The sequence below is a fragment of the Bombus fervidus genome, chromosome 5, assembly GCF_041682495.2.
Source record: "Bombus fervidus isolate BK054 chromosome 5, iyBomFerv1, whole genome shotgun sequence".
In the NCBI taxonomy this organism is placed as follows: domain Eukaryota; kingdom Metazoa; phylum Arthropoda; class Insecta; order Hymenoptera; family Apidae; genus Bombus; species Bombus fervidus.
This window is the reverse complement of record NC_091521.1, coordinates 16,946,573-16,974,118: the sequence shown is the minus strand read 5'-3', so window position 1 is coordinate 16,974,118 and position 27,546 is coordinate 16,946,573. Positions and strand designations below refer to the sequence as shown.

Sequence of the window (27,546 nt, the reverse complement as noted above, 5' to 3'; positions counted from 1 at the left end):
GTTATTGCGTAATACAAAACGTAGCCGTCTGACCGATCAGCTTTCTTTACTATCTCAGAGTAAAACGTCAAAGAAACACGAAATACAAGCTACACCTATTCGAACAAATCGCTCGTTTATGACACAAACGATTAAAAGAAAAATAAATTACACTGAAATATAAAATGCTTCTTTCTTATATGTCATTTTTATGTTCATAAATATGTATAAAAGAGATACGCGTAAGAATTGAACCAAGAGAGAGTACAGTCAAGATCAAAAGTGAGATGCGTGACATAGATTTGGTCTCGAGAGGAATTTTCACAGGAAGGCTATTCTAAAGAGAAACGCCGTATTCATAGAGAGTTCGAGATGAATAAGGGATAGATTCGAAAAGAAATTCTCCGGTAATATCGCGGTCAAATGCCGCGAATGCGGTCACTGAACTAGTTCCGTTTCGACCCTGACACTGCCATTGCCCCCAGGTTGCGATTTGTGTCAGAGGCTCAATATTGTCGTGATTTTATTTCTATTGCGGATTTACTCACCCCTTTCGCTAGACTCCATCTCGAAAAGGTCTTAGACACCGTGCTGGACGTACGGTACACGACACGAGTATCGAACAAGTACACGTGGAAAATTACTTAGTAGATTACGGGCCGCTGGCTCAAAATTCACCACGGTATAAACATGGCCGGTCGATCTCTTGTCACAATTACCGTGAGGTCGTTGAACCTTTCCGAAATCGAAAGACAATTACACGAAACACTGCAAGCGTCTGTCCCTTTTTTCGACGCACACGAAAATTACTAAAGTACCGTAGCTTAGCGAGTGCCGCCTAAAAATAGATCCTGAATTCGGCGATTGTTTTGACTAACAGTGTAGTTCGCAACCTACTCAAAGGTGGCGCTATGCATTGGATACCCGATTTCATTGCGATACATGTGAAACAAAAGATAAATTTTATTAAAATCGTAAACAAAAATATATTTCTATCGACATATGTATATATTAGAAATGTAAAATAGAATTTCAATAAATCATTTATACAAATTTAAAAGAAACGAGTAGAAAATTTATGTAAAATATGCCACAAATATTTTTGCACTTTTTGTAAATAAACTGAATTCTTTTATATATACCATAGTTTTCCTATATCTTCCTTATAATAAAAAATTACTATTCTTTATATCATGTATGTTTTAAAACATAAAAATATTAAGCTTCAATGTATAATATTATTTTAAATAATATATTGTGTTGTTCGGTTTTAAAAATTCGGTATCGCATTGTATATCCTGCATATCGATTACGAATAAAAATTATATTATTTATAATTGAATGCATAAAAAGTACGTACAGTAAAATTTTAATTCATAATCTAACGCAATTAAATTAAGGATACAGGCATATGAAATAAATTGCAGAAATATTTTTCTTTCTCGCGCGTTTATACCAGCAGACTTATCTACGTATTTATTGGATATTTGGTGGCAGAAATTAAAAAAAATATCACCGTACCAATCAATATGCAGTCTTCGTTAGCTACCAAAACCATATCGCTTTCATAAAAATCCGGAATTATAGCTTTAGAAAATATATTCAATGTTTTGGTAAAGCGCTTATTAAATATCACGCAAAGACTGAATAGTTTATTTTAAATGTATTTAGATATTATAGTGGCACGTATACATTAATGGCAGGGAATGATATAAAACAAAATTTGCGAAAATTAGATTTTCCTTACTGTGCTAGAGAGGCATTATGCAGAATCGGTAAGACATTGGTTGAAATAGGTTAAGTTAGCAGATAATCTTATATTTTTTAATATTTTTTAATTTTATTACTATTTTTAAAGAAATATTATGCAGCAGACCTGGGAAACAAATGGATCTACAACTAGATTTAATATCGGAGTTTGTATTCGGAGAAATAGAGAAACGAAAAAAGCGCAACCTGACGACAGCGATACAAGAGTTGCAATTAATAGAAGTTCTAAGCGATTTTTTTCAAAGTCCTGGAGGAAGTGCCGCTGTACGCAACGCAGTATTTTTATCCCTTTTTCCTGCAGATAGTCCTAGATACAAAGTCTTAGGCAATTTAGTATCTTTAGCCATTGCCACTCAAAATAAAGCAGTCTTAAATGCGACTGGAATTTGGATGCAGCAATTAGGCTCTACTTCACCACAGAGCGTTGGATTAGCAAGGCACGTACTTAATGACTATTTTGTCCTTACTCCAAAATCTATTGACAAATTGAAGCAGCTTCCTGTTCTTGCACCACATTTCACTGCCAACTTACTAACGGCAATAGGTGAAGTCTATGAGGACAAATATCCACCTGCAGAACTCCTCAGATTGGTAGGAGAATGGATAGATGAAAACCCAAGTCTCTTATTGACTCCTTTGATGGATAATCCTGCTTTACCAACCGGTGGCATTCCAATGACACCAATAACTCCAATAGCAGGTTTATTCAGGTAACTCAAAAGAAAAATTTTACATAAAATTAAGTATAAAGTATTCATAATTGTATAACTCTCTGTCTTAGGTGGTGTATTTTATCACCTATACGATCAGTTGGTACAGAAAATACAGAATATTCCGAGGAGCAGAAGAAATTGTATTCTAAAATTCAACAACTGCTTATGGATTCGGTATTACGATTAAAAAATAGCGGAAATAATAAACATGCTATATCCGCACAGCATTTTGCTGCTACCACTCGAACTTTAACAACTAGTTTACAATCTCAAACAAATATTAATTCTATTTCGCGTGAGTTAGCTATGGAACGCCTTGCACAAGCTGTTAGTGCAGCTATGTCTGCAAATTGTATTTATGGAAACAAACGTACATATCATAATCATTTAACGTATAAAATTAGTCCTTAATTAAAGATTAATTTGTGTTTTTTGTTTTACAGAAGAGTTACTGGCTTTGTTACAGCCTTTATCATATCAACACTTCTTAATTGAATGGACTTTACAGACATATGCATCTAAAGCTGCTTAATTACATTATTGACTTTCTATTATAATTATTTTTATTTTGTGAAACTGTATATAAATTCAAATACAATTATATACATACAAAACCATAATTGTAAATGTATAAAAAATTTTTTTACAATATAATAAATATATATTTCACGTTGATATAATTAATCTATGTTATACACACAATCTTAAAATGGCTTAAACGTTCTCTTAGATTTTAGATCTTGTAATCTCTTTTTGTCTAATTCGAACTTCTTCCTTAACTCTGCTAAATCTGTAAAAAAAATTTAATAAGACCCCAAATATCAAAATTCTGTATATATTTATTAAGACCAATCTGACATAAAACTTACTCTGTCTTTTACTTTCCCGAATTTGGAAAGTATAAAAGTTAAGTAATTGCTTTTTCCTATTTTTTTGTTCTTCTTTGCGTTGTACTTTATTAATAGTAGATTCTTTCCTGGAAAGTGCAAACTGTCCTCTTTTCTTTCGTCCTGTTACTGTTACCCAACCATCATTTTGTGCTTCTTCCTCCATAGCTTTTTCTTTTGCTATTTTCTCAGAAATTTTTTGATCATAGTTCTGCATATAAGTTTCAATTTTTTTTTTCATTTCCTTCTCATTACATATTGAACGATTATAGTTTAAGCACCATTCTGTTAAATTTATTAAAATGAATTAAGAGATATTTTATATAGAGAGATAGCCAATAAATCCATGCATAAGTATTTAGATAACTTACTTTCCACTCCTGTAAAACAAATCTTTTTCTCTTTATTTAATGTTATTACATAATTTTCAGGGATTTCTAATGCTTTCTCTAAAGCAGATTCTTTTTCAAAAACTATATATGCTGTTTTAAATCCTTTAGGAGTTACAAAATAAATTTTAGAAACAGTTCCACACAAATCACCGAATATTTTATTTAATGCTTTATGTGTAATATAAGGAGGAATATTTAATATAAATAGTGTTCTTCCTTTAGGATGTATAGGTTCTTGATTTCTAATTGAATGCTCTTTAAAAAATAGTTGGTGCTTGTCTGTAGCTTCTTCGTCAAATCGAAACCATAATGCTACAAGTTGAATAATTGAATAAAAATTTATTCAGATAGATAAATAAGCTGATTATTGTATTTAACAAAGAATACCTACTTTTAAAACCCTTAAGACTTCCTGTTTTACTTTTCATGATCGCTTTGTTGTGTATAACCTCTATTGAAATTAATAACAGAAATTAATAGTAATTTTTAATTTAGATTTAGGAATGTTGTTACAACATTACGAATCACATAATATAAAGATTACAAATGACTTTTAAACATACTAGGAATTTTCTTAGAGTTAATATGAATTATCGTTGCACTGTAAAACACAAAATACGTGTTTATATTTCAATTAGTACGAGACGACACGCATGGCTAAAGCATGAAACTAATTTAGCATTTTTAACAAAAAGATTTCTTTATCATCGTGTTATATATATTTTCTTAATAATGGTTACAAATTTATGTTAAAATACAATATTGATATTTAATAAAAAATGTCCAAGAAATTGATTTATATATAATAATTTATTAATCATAAAATAACATTATTTTTTATATTCATATGTATCATTTACAAAATTTAAGTAGACTCGTAAGTTTCTAATTACACTTTCTATTGTAAAACATTAATTCCAACAATATAATTTAAATAAAATCTTTAATATTTCCTGTTACACTCAATACATATATATATACGTATTACTTTGTTATATATTATTATGGTATTATCGTGAAGAAAGGTCAAGGTTATAAAAAATATACACTAAACAATAAAACGATTCTAAAGCTCTAAATTACGATTAAAAAATATAAAATTTATATATTTACCATTGGTTATTGTTTTTTCACATGCAATATTTTTTATCTTATATGAAAATATTTATTATCACAACATAAATCAATACACTAATTGAAATGCATACATAGCTCTAAATAGCAGGGAAATATTGATCATGAGAAAAACAGCAGGTAGCAGGTAACATATTACAGATATGTAGATATCATTTCAGTTCAGGAAAATTGTACGGTCGTGTATCAACTATGTTTAACATATTGTCATTCTTTTTTATATTATTTAATTTTTTATTAACACACTCAGAGACCAAAATTCTTCGAGGACACCTTGTAACACGTGAAGTAATAAGCATTTTTTTCGAATTTCTAAGTGTATTTTGAAACAATAATATTAATACTAAATTTTGAAAAATAACGCGTAAAAGTAAATTAATAAAAATATGCTATTTCTAAAAATATATGTTAATTACTACCACATTTAATTTCAATCAAATAGAGATAATAAATATAAACTGTACATAATGTTTCTATATATTACGTAGTATTATCAAATATCATTAATTATCAAGAATTATATATACTATATATTTCATAATTTTCTTAATAGTTATTAATCTGTTGATTTCTTTCCATTTTATATCGCTGTAATTTTTTTTCAGAATTGGGCATTTTTAGCAAGATTTTGCTTCTTAACGGAACAAGGCACGTTTCGGTACGAATTCGAATTGGGAGGCAAAGAACAAGATTTAAAAATACTATTGTATTATGATGCGCCTGATCAATGGCCAAGCATTTACCCTTCGAATAAAACATGCATAGAAAAAGAAGCTATACTTTGGGACGGAATTGGTCAAATAGTACCATTATCTACATTAACATCTGAACAATCAGGATGCGTCGAAAAAGAAGAAACAACAGTACGATGTTCTAGTTATCGAAAATTTCGATCATCTCGACCGAGATGGTGGTTTGTCGCACTAGCAGATTGTTCATCAAAAACTGGGCTAAATGTGTCGTATTGGATATCGCTAACAAATGCGCCGCATGGTCATTTTTGGAAAGAACATTTTTCAGCAGACGAATTCTGCAAGTAACGTTATATTGATTTAAAATTACTCAATGCTATTTAATTAAATCCATTTTCATTTCAGATATACTGCCAGAACTGATAACAATTGCTTGTATTTACGTGATACTTGTAATACTTAGTTTTTATGTAGCCATACAACTAAGGGCAAGAAGACTACTACATGTTTCTTACAAAATATTTATAGCCTCGCTACTTTGTCAATTAGTAGGAATATTATTTGAGATTTATAGTTACATAAATCTTGGTTTAAGAGGAATACCAACAGAAAATGCTTATTTATTAGGTCAACTTCTAGAAGCATGTTCAGACATTTTGTACACTGTACTTATGTTATTATTGGCTCTTGGTTTTACAGTGACTAAGAGCGTTTTAACAGCCAGACAAACTCGATGGCTTATATGTTTCATTTGTCTGATTTCTTTCTGTCAGTTTTCATTGTATATTTACCAATCCGATGTCTTTGATCCTGGATTGGTATTGTATATTTATGAGTCACCACCAGGCTATGGATTAATAATACTGAAATTGATTGCATGGATTATATTTTCTCTTCGATGTTTTAAGACTGTTAGAAAAATGTCAACAAAACTTCATTTTTATGGTTCATTATTTTCATTGGGATCAGCATGGTTTTTATGTCATCCATTAACGGTATATAAAAGATTATGCATTTAATTGCATTTACAATAATGTTAAATATTGTGCAACAAAATATTTGTAAAAAATTTATTTATTCTTTTTACAATGTGTAAAAAGATATTTATAATTTTATAGGTACTCTGCATTACTTTATTAGTAGATGAGTGGATACGAGAAAGCGTTGCTAAAGGATCTTTATTATGGACTATTTTCATGGGACACATAATGTTTTTATACATCACTAGACCATCTATGGCTAACAAACGTTTTCCATTTCATATTAGAACATGTCAGGTCATGCCTGTTGGTGGTGAAGGACAAGATCACAGTTATGAACCTCGTGTTAGAACAACAAGCTCTGCATTCACTATTTCACACTTAACGCCATCTACTTTGCAACATTAATAATAAGGATACTTCAAAACACTTGACAACCTGTATAACTGCAATTGTATGATGAGTCTACTTCTATTTTTTCTTTTTTTGAATGTTCATAATTAAGAAAGAACATTATGTTTAACAATTAGTTAACAAAGATAAATATTAACCGTTTGAGTCCCAAGCAGCGCGACTGCGCTGTTTTGCCTCGAAAAGACCCAGTACATTTGAACGCTACGGACGACTGACTGTATTTTGTATTTCATTTTTATCTTCTCAATAATATTTATTGAAAAAAAACTTGATATATATATAAACTAATAGTACGCCCATATAATAATAAAGATGTATTTCATAAAACTAACAAATATGACGAGCGCTATTGCGCTGCTTGTTTCTCTTTGCAATCGATTAAGACAAGCGCTATCGCGCTGTTCGGGATTTTGTTAACCCTGTTTTTTCAAAGATCCCTGGGACTCAAACGGTTAATTTATATGTGATACTAATATTTTTAACTATTATAGCATTCCTACAAGTATTTACAAAAAACTTACATGGTGCTTTTTATATCACATATAGGTTTCATTACAAAATTTACAATCATAACTAATAATCATCAGTCACATGAACCATCAAGCCAGCCATCTCTCCACCTTTGGTCAACTAATTTACAGTCAAATTCAGGTTTTCCAAGTTTTTTATTTACTTCGTTATGTATCATACAAAGCCATTGACTCAATTGTGACTGTGAATTGGTTTGTGGCGGAGTTTTTTTTAATTGCTCTTGTAAATCTTCTGCACATACAGAACAAGGATAAAACTTGGAAAATGTGTGAAAGAACTTTGACATATCCAACTTTTGTTCATCAGTTGGATTATCAGGGTAATATGCTGCCATTGTATGTAAAAATGACCATGTTCTTGAACCTAATTCATCTTTATCTAATGGACAATCATCACGTTTAACTTTATTTACAGGTGGACTTTCCTTCTCTATTTTCTCAGTTTCCTGACATAATAAAATATATATGTGAGAATAAATAATCTATTTCACAACATAAAGTGTAATACTATTTTTCACCTTTTAGAAACTAATCGGTATTAGTTTTTAACATTACTATTTAAAAAATGATAATTTATGTATCGTACACAGCTTTATTTAAAAAATCCTTGTTTATACCTTTTCGGAATCGAAAGCCTTCTTTTGACTCTTTGCCCACGATTTAAAATCCATGCATGCACGACAAGGTTTTTCGTGAGACATTTTGTATTTAAAATCGCAGTATACATTCGTTTAAAAATTGCTGCAATTAACGATATTTCCACGTGGAAGATAACCTCTATCACAAAATTATAATTCACGCACCTATTACATTGAAAAATTAACATATAAATATTTCATATTACCGTATCACATTTCGACATAATAACAAATGTTTACTAAGTCAATCATTTAAAATTATTTTTATCATCAATTATTTCAATTCACGATAAGTGTTTTACTAGCTAATTTTCTTTGAATATATATTGATATAAGCATGTATGTATATACATATGTATACCTTTATATATACATGATCACTTGCAACTCATTTCAGATAAGGAACTGAATATAAGAATAACTTTATATTACGAAACAGAAGATGCAGATAGAAAAGTTTAAAACATACGCCGCTCCTACGTTCACATTGAGTTCTTGAGTGATGAAAAAGAAGAAAAAGTTACGTATGACTAACCTGACCCGACCTGCAGACAGCGAGTGACAAATGTTAAGTGCAGTTTTGACTGTTTGACTGCACCGCAAATGATACGGTCGTCGGTAAAGTTGATCTTCTACATAGATGATGGCGAGTCGTAAAAAAAGTAATGATTCGTCTCGATCCGTATCTAAAAATGCGAGGCGTCACGTCGGAGAGGTCATGTTTTCGTCATCTTCATCTTCCGAAGAAGAGGTAACAACGGGATGTCGGAGTTGTAGAAATACATCGAAAGAGTACTTTGCTAGGAATCGTACTGAGACAGAGCCTCAAACAGGTTAGATTTAACCTGGTATTTGTCAAAAAATTTAGCTGATAATTAGTTTAATATTTGTTGTTTCTTATTTTCTACAGGGCAAAATACGTCGAGAATTGAAGAGAATCCTTTTAGCTTTAAGCATTTTTTAAAAAATGGTTCACAAATAAATTATCAAAATGCTGGAGCTCGTCCAAAAGTTTATTCATCTCCAACACAGTATAATCTAGAGAAAAGTTCGGCTGTTTATTCTCGTAATCCAACAGAATTACCAGACTTTGTGCAAGATCATTTGGTCATAGAACAATATTATCTAAATCATGAGCCCAAACAACAGACAATTTCAGATGTGGATAATCTTCCTGATTTTGCATTAAACAGTGTAGAACAGAGGCAAGCTCGACTTAGAAATGAATCAAAGAAGAACGGATCTAGTGCTTCATGTGATCTTTCGTTTGATCTAACTGGAAATTTGGACAAAGCAATACCTCAGAGGAATCAATCTTTACCAAATACAAGTTGTTTCGCCCATTTAAATTTACCTGTTTTTGCTAGATCTAGTATAGGATCTACTGAAACTTCAGAACCATTAGGTATTTATAAAGTGATATGTTAAAACTAATTATTAGTCATAGCATGATTTATGTAGGTTGTTTATTTATAGTATCTTATTATTTAGGGTTTCCATTAGATTTACCAATATCTACAGTTGAGCCTGATCCTGAGTCGAATGTGATTATAAGAGATTGCTCTCACTCAGGGGCAAGTGAACCAAATGTTCCAAAATCTTTACCAGACTTTTTAAATGATGGTCCTATTCATAATAGGACAACATTATCAACAGAGTCTGGATCTATTCCAAATAGTGCAGAGACTACAGAAAGGAGGGTATGAATAATGTTGGATTTTAAATTATGATATATTTATTATAATTTTTATAATTATAGAATATCAATTCTTTTTGTAGTTACTGCTGGAAAATGAAAGATTGCGGCAGGAATTAGAATTAGCTCAAAAACAGATTAACGAGAAATCGGAAAAGTAAATTTTCAAAATTCTTTTATCTCTAATAATAGAATATATTCTCTAATTTATTTATACAATGTCTGTTACAGGATTCAATTATTAGAATCAGAATTGGTATCTAGAAAAGAAGTGGATCATGAAGAGACAATCCATCTTGAAAAAGCAATGGAACAAGTTGAAGATAATCTAAAACGTAGTACAGTGAGTACAAGAATGTTTTATATATCTAATTTATGTCTATAATATATCTTGTTTCTATAGAGGAGAGCGGTAAATGCAGAAAGTACTATTTCGGCATTGAAAAAAGAGATTAAATCTTTAACGGTTGGTATAGATTTTCGTCTCTTTTTAAATATCTTATAGCGCACTTGATTATTAAATGAAAAACATAATGTTAATGCAGACAGAGATATCGTTACTCCGTTTAGAAAACAAAGAGCTTAGAGCTGGGATTGCGGCGGGAAATACAAGCGAATATGGTTCTTCAAACATGAATCAGACAGCAAAAAGACTAGCAGGTGATTTGAGACATGCTGCCTCATCAGCAGAAGTGTCTTTAAGGTAAAAAATTATATTTCAACGAGATTTCTAAATTATTAAGTTGTTCAAATAATAATATATATTGGAATCGTTATAGACAACTAATGTCTGGCGTGGACAATTTAAGAGTACTAGCTTCAGTACTTGAAAATATGAATAGGATAGAAGACCGGACCAAAGATTTTCTACCAGATTTTGATGAAGATAATGCTGCTGGTCCTGCACTTTAATACATTCTTGTGTACATCTTTTTCTGCATACTACCCTTGTTTCACTTTTATGGCATGTATCCCAACCTGTGTTAATAAGTTCCTTGAACTCACGTAATTGCGTTGAGTACCCGTTTTGGAGTCGATTAGTGATTTGATTCGATTAAAAAGCACGATATTCATATCATGTTTGTTGTATCTTTATGTGTTAATAATAGCTCTTGAATTTCGACTTATATAATTCTAGGTGTATGACAATTATATATCGTCCCTGCTTGGCAAAGCATGACCTTTTAAGTGTAATTTTAAACCGTAGCAACAAACATGAATAAAACAATAGCTTAACCGTGATCTGTCACCATGCGGCTCCGAGCAAAGAAAAAGCTAAAGATTTTAACTTTTATATGTACGTTTTGACGTGAAGCTATAACGGAAGACACTGGTTGGGATTCAATGCATAATTCCAACGCAATTGTTAAAAAAAAAAACAATATTTTAATAGTTATTGTAACAATGTTACGTGTACAGTTTCAAATTACATGTTCCGTTTCTTTGTAAATGTTGAAACTATCAGTTAAACAATTACACCTCAAGCAGACAAGATTCTTTATGTATTTTTCTATTTAAGGGGGTATATGACTCTTGAGTCCCAGAAGCATGAATCTCCTTTCAAATAAGGTTGTAATTATGCGAATTGACAAATGTTTTTCTAAGCAATGTATAGTAATTATACAATATATACAAAAAAATTAAATTTTTAAAAATTATCTTTGTACATGACACACGAACGATTGCAAATATTTCAATCTAAAGATCATACTTCTATTTACATGTATTAGAAAATTAATTAAGTTAAAAACTTCAAAACCATATGTTGTATTATAACAAAATGTCTAATCTTCATAATACATGAGATGAAAACGTCTTAAAACTTATGAATTAATATTTATAAATGAAAAGTGTTTTTTTTAACATATGTATGTTATAATAGTAATTTTATATTTTACATCCGTAGATTATTTTGAAATGCAATAACTTGAGTCTATTATTATACACCTTCAAATTTCTTAATTCAATTTATTTGTCATATATTATTTGTGTGTGTAAATGACATTATATTTCAGTTAAAAAACAGGTTTTAATTCAAGGCTTATTTGCCCCCTTAAAACTTGAATTGAACATTAATAATACTTTTCATAATGCAAGTTTTAAATTAATAGCTTTAATAATAAGTTATATGTATAAGAATTACATTGCCTGCAATGTGTATGTTTTTATTCTGGAAACACATGTATAAACAAATCGTGGCAGTGGCTAATGTGTAATACAGTAAATTCAAAACATTTTCTTTTTAAAGAAATACAGTTCTCGATCAATGCACGTAATATTCCATCATCAAATTGCACACATACAGAAACTTAAATAATTAGTTTGTAACAAAATATAAAAAATACCAAAGTACTAAATAACAATACGAAAAATTAGTCTTATTTTACAATACCAAATGCAAATTATTTTCACTTTATACATAAAGTATTTTTTCTAAATATCTATTATTATACTGCCATATGCATAAAGATTGAATATCTTATTATTGAAGACCTTCAAAAATACTAAGTAAGTCAGTTTGTGTTTCAGTGTGACTAGTTTGAGTACTCAACCAGGAACGACATGCACCTATTGATATATTGCAACCTGTTTCACATATCAAGGATTTTGTTTGTGTTTCGGCAGAAACAGTAGTATCCTCGAGTTGAGTCCAAGGTGTTTGTGTTTGAATGTTAGATAATCCTAAATCAGTCGGTAACATTTCATTACATGTTTGTGTGCATGTATTACTATATAATAGTTCCATATTGTCAAGATTATTTGTAGTTTGTGTTTCAATGGTAGAACTTAAAGCGAATGATCTAGTTAATGGATCTGAATCAAAAAATGATTGTGAATAAGCTTGTTCCGTTTGAGTTTCTATGCTGCTAAACTTATCATCAAAAGTTTTGTCTGTAAGCATGGGATCTGATCGTGATATGCTATTTGAGGATACAAAGGAATATCCTTCAACAACAGTCGACGTTTCTTCAACATAAGGTAAAGTCATTAAAGCAACTGTACTCTTCGGAGTACATTGTATCAATGGATTTGTACTATGGTTATAAAATGTTTCGAACTCTGTCTGAGTAACATTATCATTGAGAACTTCAAACATGTCTTTTTCAGGTATTGTTTGAGTACCCGATGTACTCTTATCTTCCCAAAAATCTTGTAACCCATCATCATGGCGAAGTGGTAATGGACTGCTAGGAAATAAATTTGAAGCTGTAAAGTTGCTAAGATTAAGGTCTTCCTTTAACAATGTATAATCAGAATTTTGAGATACAGAATTTTTTCCATGTTTCTGAAGCTTCAGCGAATTCTTAAATGCTTGTGAAGCTTGTATCGTTTGTGTTTCCATGGACATTACATTTTGTCTAATTCTTTGAGGGATACTTGTCTGTGTCTGTTTAGATATTCCACACTTTCCATTATGATAGCAACTATTGTTAACATACTTTAATGGACTTGATATTCTTTTATTCTTTTTGCATTCATCAGTTTGTATACCAATATCTGATGTAAGTTTCTGCATTGTATTATTATTAGGATTGGATATTTTATTTTCATTTTGATTTATTGGTAGTATTGTAACTAGTTTATTTATTTCTGTTTGATTACTTGATAGAATTAATCTCACTGTTTTAGAATTTGTGCGCCTGTGAAAATGTTAACAATTAATATAAATTGATGATATTGTATTTAAATATGTCAAACAGTAGAGCATTAAAATATTTATCTTTCATGATCAGCTTACCTTAAAGAATTTTTATATTTATCATTTATTGTATGTAAAGATCGTTTTGCATGTGTGAGCAAGGCTTCATAGGAGCTGTAAATTTTTGAACAAGAACATACAAATTCAATTCCGCATACTCTCATATGGCCTTCTTTTGCTGACTCGGTAGAGAAACTTTTTTCGCAACGAGTACATGCATATGTTTTTTTTGCATGTACTTTAAGGTAATGCTAAATATATGTCAGAATATTAAATTTCATGTCATAATTGAAACATTGATCAATTTCATAAAAAAAGCATTGTTTTACGATGACAACACTAACCTGTTTAAGATATTTCATAGTACTAAAATGTCTTTCGGCTTTTAGAGCATAAATACAAGACTCTACCGGACAATGATATTGTACATTTTCTTTTATTGTTTTATCTAAATTTTTACGTTGATGTACTTTAAGGTCGTGTAACCGATATCTCGGCCCATTTTTAAATACGAGTCCACATTTATCACATTTTACGTTATTCGTTATGACACTAAGTTCCTCCGGCGATGGACAGATAGTTTTGATACATTTCGAAACGTTTTCTACCGGTTTTATCCTCTCCATTAGAGGTTATTTTTCTGCGGCACTTAACATGTATACAAACTACCGCCATTTAAGTGACTGGTCCAATCGATCTGAAGAGATATTTGTTTGTATTTTTCGTAATACAGCGCCACTGTATTTTATTAAATTATTATCAAAATTTTTATGTAGATTGAAACTCAAAATCCAAATTTTACTAATTAATTTTTCCTACTTTGGAAGTAGCGAATATATATATATATATATATTATACAGAATATAATAGTAATAATAATAATGTATACATGAGTTTTATAAGCAATTAATAGACACTAACATATAGAAATGACATACGTATAAAAATATTTCGAAATTTTAATATAATATCACTCTAACAAATTTCATTGTCAATCCCAATGTGTTGAAACATTTAATAAGTTGATAAATTTAATGACAAAATTCTTATATTTTTAGATGTAAAATCGTAATTATATAGTTTGTTAATGTTTAAAGATTATAATTGTATTATTTAGAAATATTATAAGGTGAGTATTTCAATTTTTAATCTTTTGGTACCTCAGTATCTGAATGGAATTCACATTTTCAAACTCGTAAATTAATGAAATAAAAATTTGGCCAATTAGATAATAACATAATAATAAAGTATGATTTATTATGTTTTATCATATTTCAGTAAGATGAATTGTATTTGTGCATTGTACAGAATTTTGTACAACAGGTTAAAAAAGGCATATTACACATATTATTACACATCGTTGAATGCTTCCAATAAACTGTAATATGATACAATTAAATACATACAACTATTCTACTATTCTACGTACTATACCAACGTGATAAGCGCGAAAATTGAATAACCAATAATTCCAGTGTTTCTCCATCTTTACATTCTACATTTTCGTTTATCAAACGTATGTCACCAATTATACTTCGAAGTGTGTTTAGACTACTCAATCAATCAATTTCTGTCATTTTAATTTGGCATTAATTACTTATAGCAAATTATCATAAATCATAATTAAATTTTCAAATGTTTTTATTCAGATTTTTAAAAAAATCTGGGGAACGGGACAGAAAGCCTCCAACTTCTATTACCGCGCGTACGCCTGATATCGATTTTTTAATTCACATGAATAATATTGAATATATCCTTATATATAACATTAAAGATAATCATCGCTTATACATCATGTTCTTATAATCTATCTTATTTTATCTGTTAAAAGATATAAATGCATTGCAGTATAATAAAATACTGGTCAGAAAGAAACGATGCGCGAATTTGGAAGTGCAGCAGCTTAAGGTCGTCGTACGCTGGATCGACACAGTCTGCTCTACTTCTACCACACAGCAGGTCGTGCTATATATATGCACGACACACATGCACATTCATATAGCTGCTTTCTCAGCCCAACCAGCAGGGTATAAGCGGCGCTGCTCGCTACATCGTCAGCTACTTGTCATTCGGTCTTCGGTAGTCATACGTTAACCGAACATCGTATTCGCAGTGCTTTTTTATTGTATGAGTGTATACGTAGAATTTCTCGTCGAAGACAAAGCCGCTTAATTAATTCTCGTCGAGACGAAGCCACGAAAGCAATATAAATCACACGGAATTTGCGATTTGTGAGCAATTTTATTGTGCGTGTTTTACTTACCAGCACATCGAGACTAGATCCTTCGACGTGCCTCGGATATTAAAAGGGTTTCGCGATCCTTGAGGGTAGGATATTTTTCTCAGAGATTCTGTACAAGTGTGCGTTCACTTCCTTATTCATATTTTGGAAAACGTAGAGATTGGTGTAGGTTCATATGCATTTACCGAAAAAACCTCCATTATTGATTTGGAGTAATAAGTACCGCGTAGTTGTATGCCCGTGTTTGATTATAAATTGCTCGAGTACATTACATCGCTGATACTAAACAATACAATAATTGTGTTTTCGGTTAATTAACTATTTATCTCAATAACAGATAACAATCGTATGTAATATATGGTTCACGTTTTATCTGATTTTTATTATCGTTTATTAAATAGGAAGCTTCTCTTTGATATTCCTTGTCTTTTTTCTTTTGTGATAACACGTGTAAAGTATTTGTTGTAGGTACCTTGGTATATCTTCCATCGAAATTAAAATGTCGTTTTTCCATATAAAGTAACAGACTACTTCGACTAGTGTAATGTAGTAGTATACGTATGTATGTAAGTAATGCTACTAGTTTAAATGAGCGTTATTTAAATTTAAGTCAAAGTATTTTGCAATTCCGATTAAACTAGACGAATAATTATTTCATTTAAGGTAATCTTCGGGATATTTACTATCTGTACATGCTTCTTTAGGAAATCGATGAAGCTCTTTTGTTTAATTTAAAAGTAGGTTAGTAGCAGTCGTAAGCATTATCCGGTTAAGTGCCTTTGCCAGTTCTTCTTTCCAGATTCTATTAAACTTGACTGAAAAAATATCTTCTTAAAATAATCGATACGTTACATGTAGATTGTTTATTAGAAATAAGTATGCAATTTCTATTATACGATCTATCAAGTTAAATATTTATAGATATCGTAAACAATAAGTGTTGCAAGACCATTTAAAGAGGACAATATTTATTCATCTCTACTGAATACAATATCGTTCTACTCACTATCAGGTGTTGAAATTCTTCGAATCTTCTAGCAAGCGTGCCAACTTGTACATTCCAATGAATCTACTAAAATTATTATTGTCTTTTTGCCGTTGGTTATTTGAAAATAATTAAATTACCAAAGATCTTCAGAAATGCATTCGTTTGACCTTCGCGTGACTGGGAACCAGCAGATATTTAATTTCCTCACACATACATATACAACTATAATATAAATACTATATCGACGGTGTGCTAGAAGAGTGACACATTTAAAAAGTCGTTAATCGAAATATTTGCAAAAATTAATTTTAAAAATAAATTATTTTCTATGATTAGGTAAAATTATTTCGTAAGTTTATTTAATCAAATTATATCATTTAATGTCATAATTAAGATTCAAAAAGCCATCTTAATTCTTTCTTTAATAGCAAAAATATATGCAGGAACAATATTTTATCAAAAAGCCATAAAATCCACGGAAAATTTTTTATCATCAAATGATTCAGTAATTAATAATCTTTTATTTCAAAGTTCTTGTTTCAAACCAATTTTGTGATTTTACTTATTTTATGACTCAATTTTAGATATCGGTCATTTTGGTACCACTCTTCTACTAACTTCTAGTAGAAATCAATGATATACAATACATGAGTACATACGTAATATTCGGTATATATTCAATGCCAACACGTTTTGACAGGAATTCATTCGGACCATGAGCTGTGTGTTTCCTTTTTTCGAAACCGTAAAACCGGACTGACGGATAGTAACGTACATTGTTAAAGAGATATTGCGAAATCCTGCCTTCAATAAGAATTTTGACTTTAAAATAAGCGACGTAAAAAATCATCGTGGCATATATCGTCGATAATTAACGAGCTAAGAAACAAAAAAGAAAAATAGAACGTGGCTTAGAAGAGATGAAAGACACAGCGAGTAAGAAATACGAAAAACTTTTCGAAGATAATGAACTTGATGCTGCCGCTGCAGCTACAGACAAGGAACGCAACGAAAATGTACCGGTGAAAGAGGTAAGAATTATCTTAAATTATAATAATATCGCATTATCGAATTTACAGCATTGTTAAACATTCCCATGCAATTTTTTATTTATCTGTTTAATATTAATTATTCTTTATAATGTATTTTTTCCTTTAACTATATTATACAGCATTATGTACGCTATTTTATTTTGTAATAAACAAGGTTTAGTCTTCAATATCATAGCTCTTCCTTATTAAAAAAGGAACAGTTCTGAGTGACATTCTTTATATTTTATTATTAGAAACATAAGAAAAAATTAAAATGAATTGTAAACTTAGAGTGTGAAATGAAGAATCGTTTAAAATACGTTAACATGAAAAGTTCATTGCAACCATTATGTCTTCAAATGTTTCGCTATCGATCGAATATTTAGCCTGCCAACAGCACCTTCTGGAGCTCCTATTGTTACCTCTGATTTCATCTACGAGCAATCTTTTCCTCATTTAGTTGTTGAGATATGTCATTTTTATGTTTGTTAAAAAAGTTCATTGAAAACAATTGTATCTATAACGTATGTATAAATTTTTTCTTGGATGGATTATCTAACACATTGAAGATAATGAGAATTACCTAACCATTAGTGTAAAACAGGTGGTATTGATTGTGAATGGTAATTTTCTAACGTTTAAAGACAAGCATAATGCAGCGTTTTGAAATGTTTGCAATGTTAGTGTAGGCAGCAAATATTCTGAACATGTTGACCTAAGGTAATAAGTGTAGCAATGTGGCCTTGCGCATTCTATGGAAAACGGATCGATAATTGCTGGAATGGAAAATCGAATATTTACAATTTGTACGATATTTTAAAGTTGATGTTGCGTGGAATTCTTTTACAGCCAACAATTAAAATTCTGTTTCCTGTTACTTTGTAAATTGAATATTCGAAATAAGTACGTATAAAATTATAGATATAATTATATGTTATATAAATGTTAGTTTCTGGAAAAGTAATTCCCCCTTTCGTAATCTAGGAATCAGTTCTTACAGTCGAAAGTATTGGAACATTATTTCAGGCATAAGCTGCGTCGTACAATCCTTTTAAATACGATAATGGAAAATACATATAATAGATATATATATTAATTAGTTATCGTAAAGAGGTTATTATTATATCTATATATAATAGATAAAACATATATATTGAGTACAACCATCTGTAATATTCAGTAAATTCGTAATACTTGATAGAGTCATTCATTTTTTACTAATATCCTTAGATCATATTTGAAGTGAAGTAATAATAATATGTAAATTATATATTTGTCAATAGTTTCGTGAATTTTTCAAGGTTAGAAATTGTGGTTAATCATATTTCAATGTCTTTACCTTAAAAGATAACATTATTTTTAAAAAAGTTCATCGTAAAATATACTTATTGTATAAATGTTTTGTTATTTTTGCAAATATATTGCATACATTTCTGTATTAGATTAATACGCCCTATAATACAAACAGAATACAAGGTACACGTGTCACCTTACTAAACGTCGGTTTGACACTGACGATTTATTTTACATTTTTCAAGTCCAAATAAATTAAATGCAGTTGCAACTTAATTATGTACATATATTTATAAACAAAATATTATTTATGTTTATATTTTTTGTATAAAGATATTTTGTAATTCCTTTGATGTATACTGTAAAATGTGGAAAACCCTTAATGGGTTTAACAATGCGTCATCAATATCGGCAATATATATCTTGGAGTAGCAAGTGTTTTGATAGTAAAAAAGATAAAAATTTTTGTCGAAAAGACAATGTGTCCAGTTTTATTAAATTTGTTATCTGTTACTTTAAAATGAACGAAAGTTCGTGATAAAGGTTAGAAAATCGTTTTTATGTCTGTTAAAGTTGGGCGAACATTTGAAAAATATTGAATAGAAAACATTTAGTTTTCATTTTTTAAGGGGAAAGATCAAACATCAGAAATGTGGTTAACAACAGCTGAAGCAGCCAGCCTTGGTGCTGAGGAAGTAGCAGCTAGATTACATGTTGACATAAGAACAGGTCTTTGGTGGCAGGAGGCTGATCATCGAAGACAATTAGTTGGATTCAATGAGTTCAGTGTTAAAGAGGAGGAACCAACATGGAAAAAGTATCTTGAACAGGTACCTGGAGGGTTTTCAGTGTATTATTTAATTTTAAATTAATATGAATAATAGAATATAAAATTTATTATATCCTTTTCTTTCTGCAGTTTAAAAATCCTCTAATTCTGTTACTTCTTGGTTCTGCCTTTGTCAGTGTATGTATGAGGCAATTTGATGATGCAGTCAGTATTACAGTGGTAAGTTTATCATAGTTCCTGTCACCGTGATATTTCTCAAATTGCGTTTTAATTAATATTTACACTAATAAAGTATATCTCTTCTTAGGCTATCATAATAGTAGTGACAGTTGCTTTTGTACAAGAATATCGTTCTGAAAAATCCTTAGAAGAATTAAATAAACTGGTGCCACCAACATGTCACTGGTAAGAAAATGTGTATTATTTATCAAATATTTGTCCAATAAAAATTATGTAACATTATATTAAGTATAGTAAAGATAAAAATTGTTGATAACATTTATTTAAATTAACATTTCCTCTAGAAATATGGTCTTTGGAGGATATATTAACCCTTTGTATGGAGTATTACTTTGCTTTCTTAAAACAGAAGATATAGTATCCAATTCCAATCAATAGATTAATAAGGTGAAATTCCCTCCCCTTTATTTAGAATGTCCAATTTTAAAGATGCACAATTCTAGGTTGAGAATGGAAGTTAAACTTTTTAATTTAATTTTATAATATACAACGATGTTTTAAAAGGTGTTAGAAAATTTTGATATCAAAATAATTCTTTGAATATTTTTTTACAGCTTAAGAGAAGGCTGCGTAGAAACATTTCTCGCTCGCAATTTAGTTCCTGGTGATGTAGTTTACTTAAATATTGGTGATAGAGTACCTGCAGATATCAGGATATTTGAAGCAATAGATTTAGCAATTGATGAGAGTAGTTTTACTGGAGAAACTGAACCAGCACAAAAATCAACAGCTCCATTACTTAAAACTAATGGATTGACAACAAAGAGAAATATTGCGTTTATGGGTACATTAGTGCGTTGTGGCAATGGAAAAGTAAGTTCTACTAAATTTCAATGGGTTCATAATGTAGCAATTACGTACAATTAATTTAAATGTATAAAAAATATTCTATAGGGTGTAGTAGTGAATACAGGAGAAAAAAGTGAATTTGGAGAAGTTTTCTCAATGATGCAGGCCGAAGAAGCTCCAAAAACACCACTTCAAAGAAGTATGGATATTTTGGGTACTCAATTATCCTTTTACTCATTTTGCATTATTGGTATTATTATGCTTCTTGGCTGGATCCAAGGCAAAGCTATACTCGAAATGTTTACCATCAGTGTGAGTTTAGCAGTAGCAGCTATACCAGAAGGTTTGCCTATTGTTGTTACTGTGACCTTAGCATTGGGTGTTATGAGGATGGCTAAAAGAAAAGCCATTGTGAAGAAATTACCAACAGTAGAAACATTGGGTAAATATGTGCAACAGAGTTTCATAAATCATTTATCAAAGCTAGACAAAGATATATAGGCATTATGTCGTCAAATGCGTAGGTTGTGTAAACGTGATATGTTCTGATAAAACTGGTACTATTACAAAGAATGAAATGACTGTAACCATTCTGATGACATCGGAAGGGTACACAGCTGATGTTACTGGAGCTGGTTATAATGATAAAGGAGAAGTACGAATTCGAAAATGTGACAACATGGACCTTGCACGTACCGCCATCAGCAACATGTTGGAAGTAGGATGTGTTTGCAACAATGCTATACTGCAAAATGATACTTTACTTGGTCAACCAACGGAAGGTGCGTTAATAGCAGTGGCAATGAAATATGGAATGTACGGAGTTGCTGATAGATATCTACGATTACAAGAATATCCATTTTCATCCGAACAGAAAATGATGGCTGTAAAATGTACTCCCAAATATGGAGAGGTAAGTAATAATTTATTAAATAATTCTTTAATTATTAATATCATTTATATTAAATATTTTTATTATATTTTTGTAAATATATGTTGCAGAATAAGCAAGAAATATATTTTGTAAAAGGTGCTTTGGATAAGATTTTACCGTTATGTACCAAGTACTCTATCAATGGTCAAGTACATTCTTTGAATCAAAAGAAAGATGAAGAATTTTTAACAGAAGCTTATGATATTGGGCAACAAGGATTAAGAGGTACGTTTTAATGACGATAATAATTTTAATTTTTTTTTTTTACTTAATATTTTTTAATATATTTACAGTAATTGGATTGGCACGTGGTACATCGTTGCAAGATCTAATGTATGTTGGTCTCGTTGGTATATGCGATCCTCCACGACCACACGTTCGTGAATCTATAACGACTCTTATAAATAGTGGTGTTAAGGTAAAAATGGTTACTGGCGATGCCAAAGAAACTGCATCCGCAATAGGTACAACATAGATTTATTGAATTTTTTATAGTTTGTAAAGATATTGCAAGAATAATGCATTGTAACATATTCTTTTATTTTAGCAAGTATGATTGGGTTAGATGTACTTCATTCGCGGCTAATCTCTGGAGATGAGATTGATTTAATGTCCGAACACCAGCTAGAGCAATGTATCAATAGCGTTAGTGTATTTTACCGGGTTACGCCTAAACACAAATTGTGTATCGTAAAAGCCTTGCAGAGGGAAGGAAATATAGTAGGCATGACAGGAGATGGTGTGAATGATGGAGTTGCTTTGAAAAAAGCAGATATAGGCATAGCCATGGGTAAAAATGGTACTGATGTTTGTAAAGAAGCTGCGGACATGATTTTGGTGGATGACGATTTTGAAACTATTATGTACATATTAGTTTCTTCTTTAATAATTCTCAACATTTTTTACATTCACTTTACTTTAATTGTATATATCTTTTAGTGCTGCGATTGAGGAAGGAAAAGGAATTTTTCACAATATACGAAATTTTGTAAGATTTCAATTAAGTACTAGCATAGCTGCTCTATCTTTAATTGCACTTGCTACTTTGATGGGTATACCAAATCCGTTAAATGCAATGCAAATTCTATGGATTAATATTATTATGGATGGACCACCTGCTCAAAGGTAATGTAGAAATCAAGAGTTCTCTATGATACATTAGATGGTTCTAGATACATTATCATATTTATATATTTAATTATTTGTTATAGTCTTGGCGTTGAACCAGTTGATAAGGATGTCTTAAAACAAAAACCACGCAACACAAAAGAACCAATGATCACTCGACAGCTTATTATTAATGTATTGTTATCGGCTACTATTATTATTATTGGTACTTTGTGGGTTTATAATAACGAGGTACGAAATTTATTGTAAAGAACATTCATGTTTTATAAACTTTATAACTTTTCTTGTGTCCTGTTTTTATTAGATGACGACTGATGGTAATACAGCAAGGGATACAACCATGACATTTACATGTTTTGTTTTCTTCGATATGTTTAATGCTCTAAGCTGTAGATCACAGGTAAAAAAAAAAAAATAACGAAATTGTTTAACATTGTAATATATATTTTCCATGAATTAAACATGTCATAAACATTTCAGACCAAATCAATATTTACTATTGGTTTATTTAGTAACAAAATGTTCCTGGTAGCCGTAACATTATCAGTAATAGGACAGATGCTAGTGATCTACTTTCCACCGTTACAACGAGTTTTCCAAACCGAAGCTCTTTCGGCAGTAGGTGCGTATTTTAAACGAAGCTTTTATAATATTTCATCTTTATTTTTGAACTTTTGAAGGAAATATTTGTTTCTGTTTTCAACAGATATCTTGGTTCTTGTTGGAATCACGTCAAGCGTTTTCATAATTAGCGAGATAAAGAAATTAATAGAAAGGCAGCTGTATAACCTAAAAGCAGGTACACGATATTATAATAAATCCGAGATGGATTTTGTATGACAGTTACAGTCTGCCGAAGATAAGGCGGACAAGGATCATGTGGAATAAAATACCCAATACACATCGTACGGGTAGTAGTCGTTCGTTTATCAATAATATCTCGCTATACACTCGACTATGCTTGCACATTTGTAAACTTGTATGTGCACTTGTCACGGAACGAACATTTTCTGCGTCTAACTAAACGCGTTTAACTAAGATTTAAAATGACTGCGTTTTTTAATCTTTACAAATTTTTCTGTCTTTCTGATGTACGATACCCGATTTCTAGGCGCTAGAATCTAACCGTTTCTCGTCTTCACGGTGATTATATTGGACACGTCATAGACTCTAGAAATGCTATGCACATTCCACAAATTTTTCATAAACGATCAATTTTAATGATATTACTCGTAATTGTATTTGTAGTAATTTCTGCATCGATTTATCATAATATTCTAATGTCTAATACATTTTTTCATTCATCTGACTAACGAAGTAATTTGTCTTTTGAGATAAATACATAGACTCGTTTCTACTTTCGCGAACTCGTATTGTCGAACAAAAAGATTCATAACCCGCGGCGATGAAACATAATGTTTACATGTTTACGACGTAATTAAGCATATCGATTGATTGCATTTAAAAATACAATTGGTTATGATTGGGAGAATAAATGATCTTGTAATGTTCCTTAATTCCATAGCGTGACTCGATGTGTTTCTGATAACAAGAAAAGATGTAAGGATATAATGCAAAGTATTGAAAGTTATATCGTATGTTATTATTGTGCAACATAGAATATATGTGATCATTTTCTTGTAATCCGAAGCAAAATCGTGTATGTACTATATGTCATTTCACAAACGATCACCCTATATGATAATAATCACAACTCATAGAATGATTATTAACTAGATGTCCTAATAGCGTAATTTAATAGTCCTTGTCTCAATGAATTCCTTCAAGGGCACTGAAAGTTTTGTATTGATACAGATCTGGTCCTCCATAACCATAGAGTAATTTTCCCCTGCCATTTTCATCATAGTATGGGTAGCGATATTTAGGCCTATAAATAATCAGTTAATAATTAATAAAATTTTATGATTGCATTTATTTTTAAACAAAAATCGATGCATATGTATTTTACACCTTTAGACGATTATTTCCTTAATAGTATGTATGTAATATTACAAATTGTTATTTAGCATGACATCATTGTAATCCTTTTTACAACTGTGTAACAGCGAACCATCGTTTACCTCCTTTCAATATGTTTAAAACATGAATTTATCCTCTTTGTATGTTTCTCTAATCTCTTACCGTTCGAAATACTGGAAATTAGGTGCCTTTGGTTGAGCTATCGTCGCCGCGGTTTCGACGATTAATCCAAGTAAATAAGCAACGATTATTGTCGCAAAGATCATGGTCGTCCACTGAAAGTAGGTCAGTTCGTATTAGCGTGTCGAAACGAAAATATGCGAAAAGAATATCCTACATTTAGCTTATACATATATCTTAGATGAATCTATTAAATGTTTCATAATAAATAGCACGAAAAAGAAAAAGAAACGAGCATCGTTTTATGTGGCACGTGCACCGTAAACAGGTCAAGAAATACCTACTTTAAACCTACTTTAGCCAAAGGTTACATATTCCTTGAATCCTTTTTAGTTTACTGTAAATGTTTACACAATACATAATTCTATTCTAAATGTTCACATAATTTTATTTACGTATGTTTCATTACTTGCACATTGATCTTTATTTTTACTTTGAAGTTTTATTTCGTTCGTTTTTTAGTTCGTTTACTTACAGGAGCGTGTCTTGCCATTTCGGTGACCGCAACGTAATACTTTCAATTTGCAGAACGAAAAGCAAGTTCGTCACAAAGCGTAACACTAGATATGCGAGTGTCTTTGTTCCAATGTATCGTTTTTCATCGAAGTATAAATAATGTGGATTATTTTAATTGAGAAAGAACGAGAGCAAGACGATACTACGGCCCGTACGATCGGTCTGTTTCCGTTTTTCTGATTCTACTTTTAGTTTGCCTTATTCCGAAGTCCGTTACTTTGCTTCATTCCGTCCCCACTTCGTCTTTTCTTTGTACGAAGTGAAAGTCGTACATTTTACATACGCGCACCTGCTAAGATTGCGACGAATTGAATTTTTACGCACTCCTGTTATTTAGAATTCGTCGAAAGTCGACTATACAATTGACAATTGACGAAATTCCTTGAAAAAATCATGACCTTCAAATCTAAACAAATATACATGCTTTTAAAATAGAATATATTTTTTTTAATAAAAAGGAGGACGAAGAAGAATTGTATTTAAGTATAAAGTATAATATATTTAGAAATATTATATACAAAATAGAATGCTATTTATCCAAGTTAAATACTTGAAAGAAAAATGTTTATTTTTGTTTTACTAAAAATACACTTGATTTTTTTACAACAATTAGCGTGATCAATTTTACTTATAAGATAGTTTTCATTAATTTTTGATATATTTCTTTTTGCAGATTAGCGATTTCCTATTAGTTTTTGTGCAGATCTTGTCGATGGCTCCTGGATTCCGACTCCCATACCGATTTTTGCTATTGCGATTTCTCCATGACGACCATTTTCCTTCTCGTATCTGATTCTTCTCTGTTTCCCATCTTCTGGATCAAAGTCCCATTGTGTTTGCTGCGCAATGATTAGTACACGATTATTCACTTAATGCAAGTAATCGTACCATTCTTAATTAGATTTTCTCAGAACTTTTATTTTAACCTTGATTTTCTGTTTCACAGAATCTTATACTTGCCTCGTGGATGAGCGGTATCCCCGCTATGTTATACTGAATTAGATCGTGAATAAATGAGAAAATGCTGATGCCTTCGGCGACCGATACGATTCTATCAGCGTTAAGCAGCAAGACAAGAAAAATCGAAATTGTCTAAAATGTCCAAAAATTTATCGATGTAATTCAATTCTAGTTCTATATGCATAGAATAGTATATAATAAACGCGTATTCTTGCATGATTATTTTGTAAATTATTATTCTTTATTTGAGCATGTTCAATCAGTATAAGAATGCTTTATGCGAAATTGTTATGTAAATGTAAAATTTACAGTTTTTACTTTTGTATATTATTAATCTTTGAGCTATTTAATTTTGTATCTTCTTCTATGTATCCTATTACATTATATTTATTAAATTTCTCAATGTTTTATTCATTATAAAAAATTAGAAAGATAATTAGCAATTTAATCTATTTATACAAATGTGTCATCTTTTTCAAGCTATTACGAAAGCTTATTATTCTGCGAATTCACTCGTATCGATTATACGACTTAATTAATTTTGAAACACGTCATGCACGAACGTAACTTATCCCTCTTATTAAGTAATAGCGACACTGCGTTCAAATATAAAATAATTCCAATAATTTCTCTTATTTCTTCCCTTGTAAATAACCACAAAACACAAGTTTTACATCTCTACTACTCATTCTAACTGATTACTAGCTTCAAAACCACTAGGAACTACAGAAACGATCGAAAAATCGTTGTTTGCAATTGTGTAGTAAATTGTAACTACCAAACTACGAGGGAAATCCATGTTGTTCCTCTTCGAGGTGGTCACGTAGGATCACGTTGACGACAGCCTGATTGATGATATCGGTATGAGTGCGGAATACCAACTAACTCTGCTCAGAAGGACACCGTGGAAAAGAAATCAGTTGGTATATCGTGGCAGTCTGGCGCAATAC

At 30.7% G+C, this 27,546-nt stretch overlaps 10 protein-coding genes across 18 annotated transcripts in view; 4 read left to right on the top strand and 6 right to left on the bottom strand.

Moving 5' to 3' along the window:
- Positions 1 to 866, bottom strand: part of Usp (retinoid X receptor ultraspiracle) — a 144,903-nt gene extending 144,037 nt beyond the window's left edge. The window contains exon 1 of the mRNA XM_072003831.1: positions 528 to 866. Within this exon, the coding sequence (XP_071859932.1) occupies positions 528 to 546 (19 nt within the window). The 5' untranslated portion in view covers positions 547 to 866. The remainder of the gene's footprint in view (positions 1 to 527) is intronic.
- Positions 867 to 1,422: 556 nt separating this feature from the next.
- Positions 1,423 to 3,135, top strand: LOC139987477 (integrator complex subunit 15). Its single transcript, XM_072003770.1, has 4 exons — positions 1,423 to 1,754; positions 1,838 to 2,459; positions 2,531 to 2,832; positions 2,906 to 3,135. Exons 1-4 carry the CDS (start codon positions 1,676 to 1,678, stop codon positions 2,992 to 2,994), a joined length of 1,092 nt encoding a protein of 363 aa, XP_071859871.1. The 5' UTR covers positions 1,423 to 1,675; the 3' UTR covers positions 2,995 to 3,135.
- On the bottom strand, positions 2,582 to 8,782 carry LOC139987478 (ribosomal RNA-processing protein 7 homolog A). Of its 2 annotated transcripts, none has more exons than XM_072003772.1 (5): positions 8,665 to 8,782; positions 4,133 to 4,190; positions 3,721 to 4,053; positions 3,332 to 3,634; positions 2,582 to 3,252 (listed from the first exon to the last, which is right to left on the bottom strand). In XM_072003772.1, exons 2-5 carry the CDS (start codon positions 4,167 to 4,169, stop codon positions 3,167 to 3,169), a joined length of 759 nt encoding a protein of 252 aa, XP_071859873.1. In that variant the 5' UTR covers positions 4,170 to 4,190; positions 8,665 to 8,782; the 3' UTR covers positions 2,582 to 3,166. The 2 variants fall into 2 exon arrangements, with proteins under 2 accessions (XP_071859873.1, XP_071859872.1); XM_072003771.1 differs by lacking the exon at positions 8,665 to 8,782 and adding an exon at positions 4,855 to 4,976.
- Positions 5,036 to 6,961, top strand: LOC139987476 (transmembrane protein 145). Its single transcript, XM_072003769.1, has 4 exons — positions 5,036 to 5,163; positions 5,481 to 5,907; positions 5,973 to 6,562; positions 6,686 to 6,961. The coding sequence occupies exons 1-4, from the start codon at positions 5,068 to 5,070 to the stop codon at positions 6,953 to 6,955; spliced, it is 1,383 nt and encodes a 460-aa protein (XP_071859870.1). The 5' UTR covers positions 5,036 to 5,067; the 3' UTR covers positions 6,956 to 6,961.
- On the bottom strand, positions 5,947 to 8,714 carry Alr (Evr1_Alr domain-containing protein Alr). Of its 6 annotated transcripts, none has more exons than XR_011799863.1 (4): positions 8,491 to 8,630; positions 8,109 to 8,294; positions 7,483 to 7,937; positions 5,947 to 6,993 (listed from the first exon to the last, which is right to left on the bottom strand). XR_011799863.1 is itself a non-coding variant. In XM_072003776.1 (3 exons), the coding sequence occupies exons 2-3, from the start codon at positions 8,190 to 8,192 to the stop codon at positions 7,545 to 7,547; spliced, it is 477 nt and encodes a 158-aa protein (XP_071859877.1). In that variant the 5' UTR covers positions 8,193 to 8,294; positions 8,599 to 8,714; the 3' UTR covers positions 5,947 to 7,544. The 6 variants fall into 6 exon arrangements, 4 of the variants coding, with proteins under 4 accessions (XP_071859877.1, XP_071859874.1, XP_071859878.1 ...); XR_011799864.1 differs by having other exon boundaries at positions 5,947 to 6,430; XM_072003776.1 differs by having other exon boundaries at positions 5,947 to 7,937; positions 8,599 to 8,714.
- Positions 8,770 to 11,275, top strand: L(3)04053 (lethal (3) 04053). Its single transcript, XM_072003767.1, has 8 exons — positions 8,770 to 8,962; positions 9,040 to 9,534; positions 9,621 to 9,829; positions 9,909 to 9,982; positions 10,057 to 10,168; positions 10,229 to 10,291; positions 10,371 to 10,528; positions 10,605 to 11,275. Exons 1-8 carry the CDS (start codon positions 8,770 to 8,772, stop codon positions 10,735 to 10,737), a joined length of 1,437 nt encoding a protein of 478 aa, XP_071859868.1. The 3' UTR covers positions 10,738 to 11,275.
- Positions 11,276 to 11,956: 681 nt separating this feature from the next.
- Positions 11,957 to 15,395, bottom strand: Asciz (ASCIZ zinc finger protein). Its single transcript, XM_072003765.1, has 4 exons — positions 14,686 to 15,395; positions 13,870 to 14,222; positions 13,565 to 13,776; positions 11,957 to 13,466 (listed from the first exon to the last, which is right to left on the bottom strand). Exons 2-4 carry the CDS (start codon positions 14,149 to 14,151, stop codon positions 12,308 to 12,310), a joined length of 1,653 nt encoding a protein of 550 aa, XP_071859866.1. The 5' UTR covers positions 14,152 to 14,222; positions 14,686 to 15,395; the 3' UTR covers positions 11,957 to 12,307.
- A 2,257-nt stretch (positions 15,396 to 17,652) lies between these two features.
- On the top strand, positions 17,653 to 26,999 carry Spock (secretory pathway calcium atpase). Of its 2 annotated transcripts, none has more exons than XM_072003764.1 (15): positions 17,653 to 17,786; positions 19,709 to 19,909; positions 19,999 to 20,088; positions 20,177 to 20,274; positions 20,664 to 20,922; positions 21,004 to 21,340; positions 21,423 to 21,811; positions 21,901 to 22,057; positions 22,126 to 22,296; positions 22,380 to 22,695; positions 22,772 to 22,957; positions 23,044 to 23,191; positions 23,265 to 23,360; positions 23,441 to 23,582; positions 23,667 to 24,477. In XM_072003764.1, exons 1-15 carry the CDS (start codon positions 17,676 to 17,678, stop codon positions 23,798 to 23,800), a joined length of 2,835 nt encoding a protein of 944 aa, XP_071859865.1. In that variant the 5' UTR covers positions 17,653 to 17,675; the 3' UTR covers positions 23,801 to 24,477. The 2 variants fall into 2 exon arrangements, 1 of the variants encoding a protein (XP_071859865.1); XR_011799862.1 differs by lacking the exon at positions 17,653 to 17,786 and adding exons at positions 26,310 to 26,510; positions 26,583 to 26,999 and having other exon boundaries at positions 19,694 to 19,909; positions 23,441 to 23,759.
- LOC139987481 (uncharacterized) lies at positions 23,943 to 25,892 on the bottom strand. The gene is made up of 3 exons (XM_072003779.1): positions 25,596 to 25,892; positions 25,103 to 25,215; positions 23,943 to 24,848 (listed from the first exon to the last, which is right to left on the bottom strand). The coding sequence occupies exons 1-3, from the start codon at positions 25,611 to 25,613 to the stop codon at positions 24,731 to 24,733; spliced, it is 249 nt and encodes an 82-aa protein (XP_071859880.1). The 5' UTR covers positions 25,614 to 25,892; the 3' UTR covers positions 23,943 to 24,730.
- On the bottom strand, positions 26,184 to 27,515 carry LOC139987482 (uncharacterized). Of its 2 annotated transcripts, XM_072003780.1 has the most exons (3): positions 27,375 to 27,509; positions 26,597 to 26,728; positions 26,184 to 26,475 (listed from the first exon to the last, which is right to left on the bottom strand). In XM_072003780.1, the coding sequence occupies exons 1-3, from the start codon at positions 27,393 to 27,395 to the stop codon at positions 26,311 to 26,313; spliced, it is 318 nt and encodes a 105-aa protein (XP_071859881.1). In that variant the 5' UTR covers positions 27,396 to 27,509; the 3' UTR covers positions 26,184 to 26,310. The 2 variants fall into 2 exon arrangements, with proteins under 2 accessions (XP_071859881.1, XP_073967839.1); XM_074111738.1 differs by lacking the exon at positions 26,597 to 26,728 and having other exon boundaries at positions 27,375 to 27,515.
- Between the last annotated feature and the right edge of the window lie 31 nt (positions 27,516 to 27,546).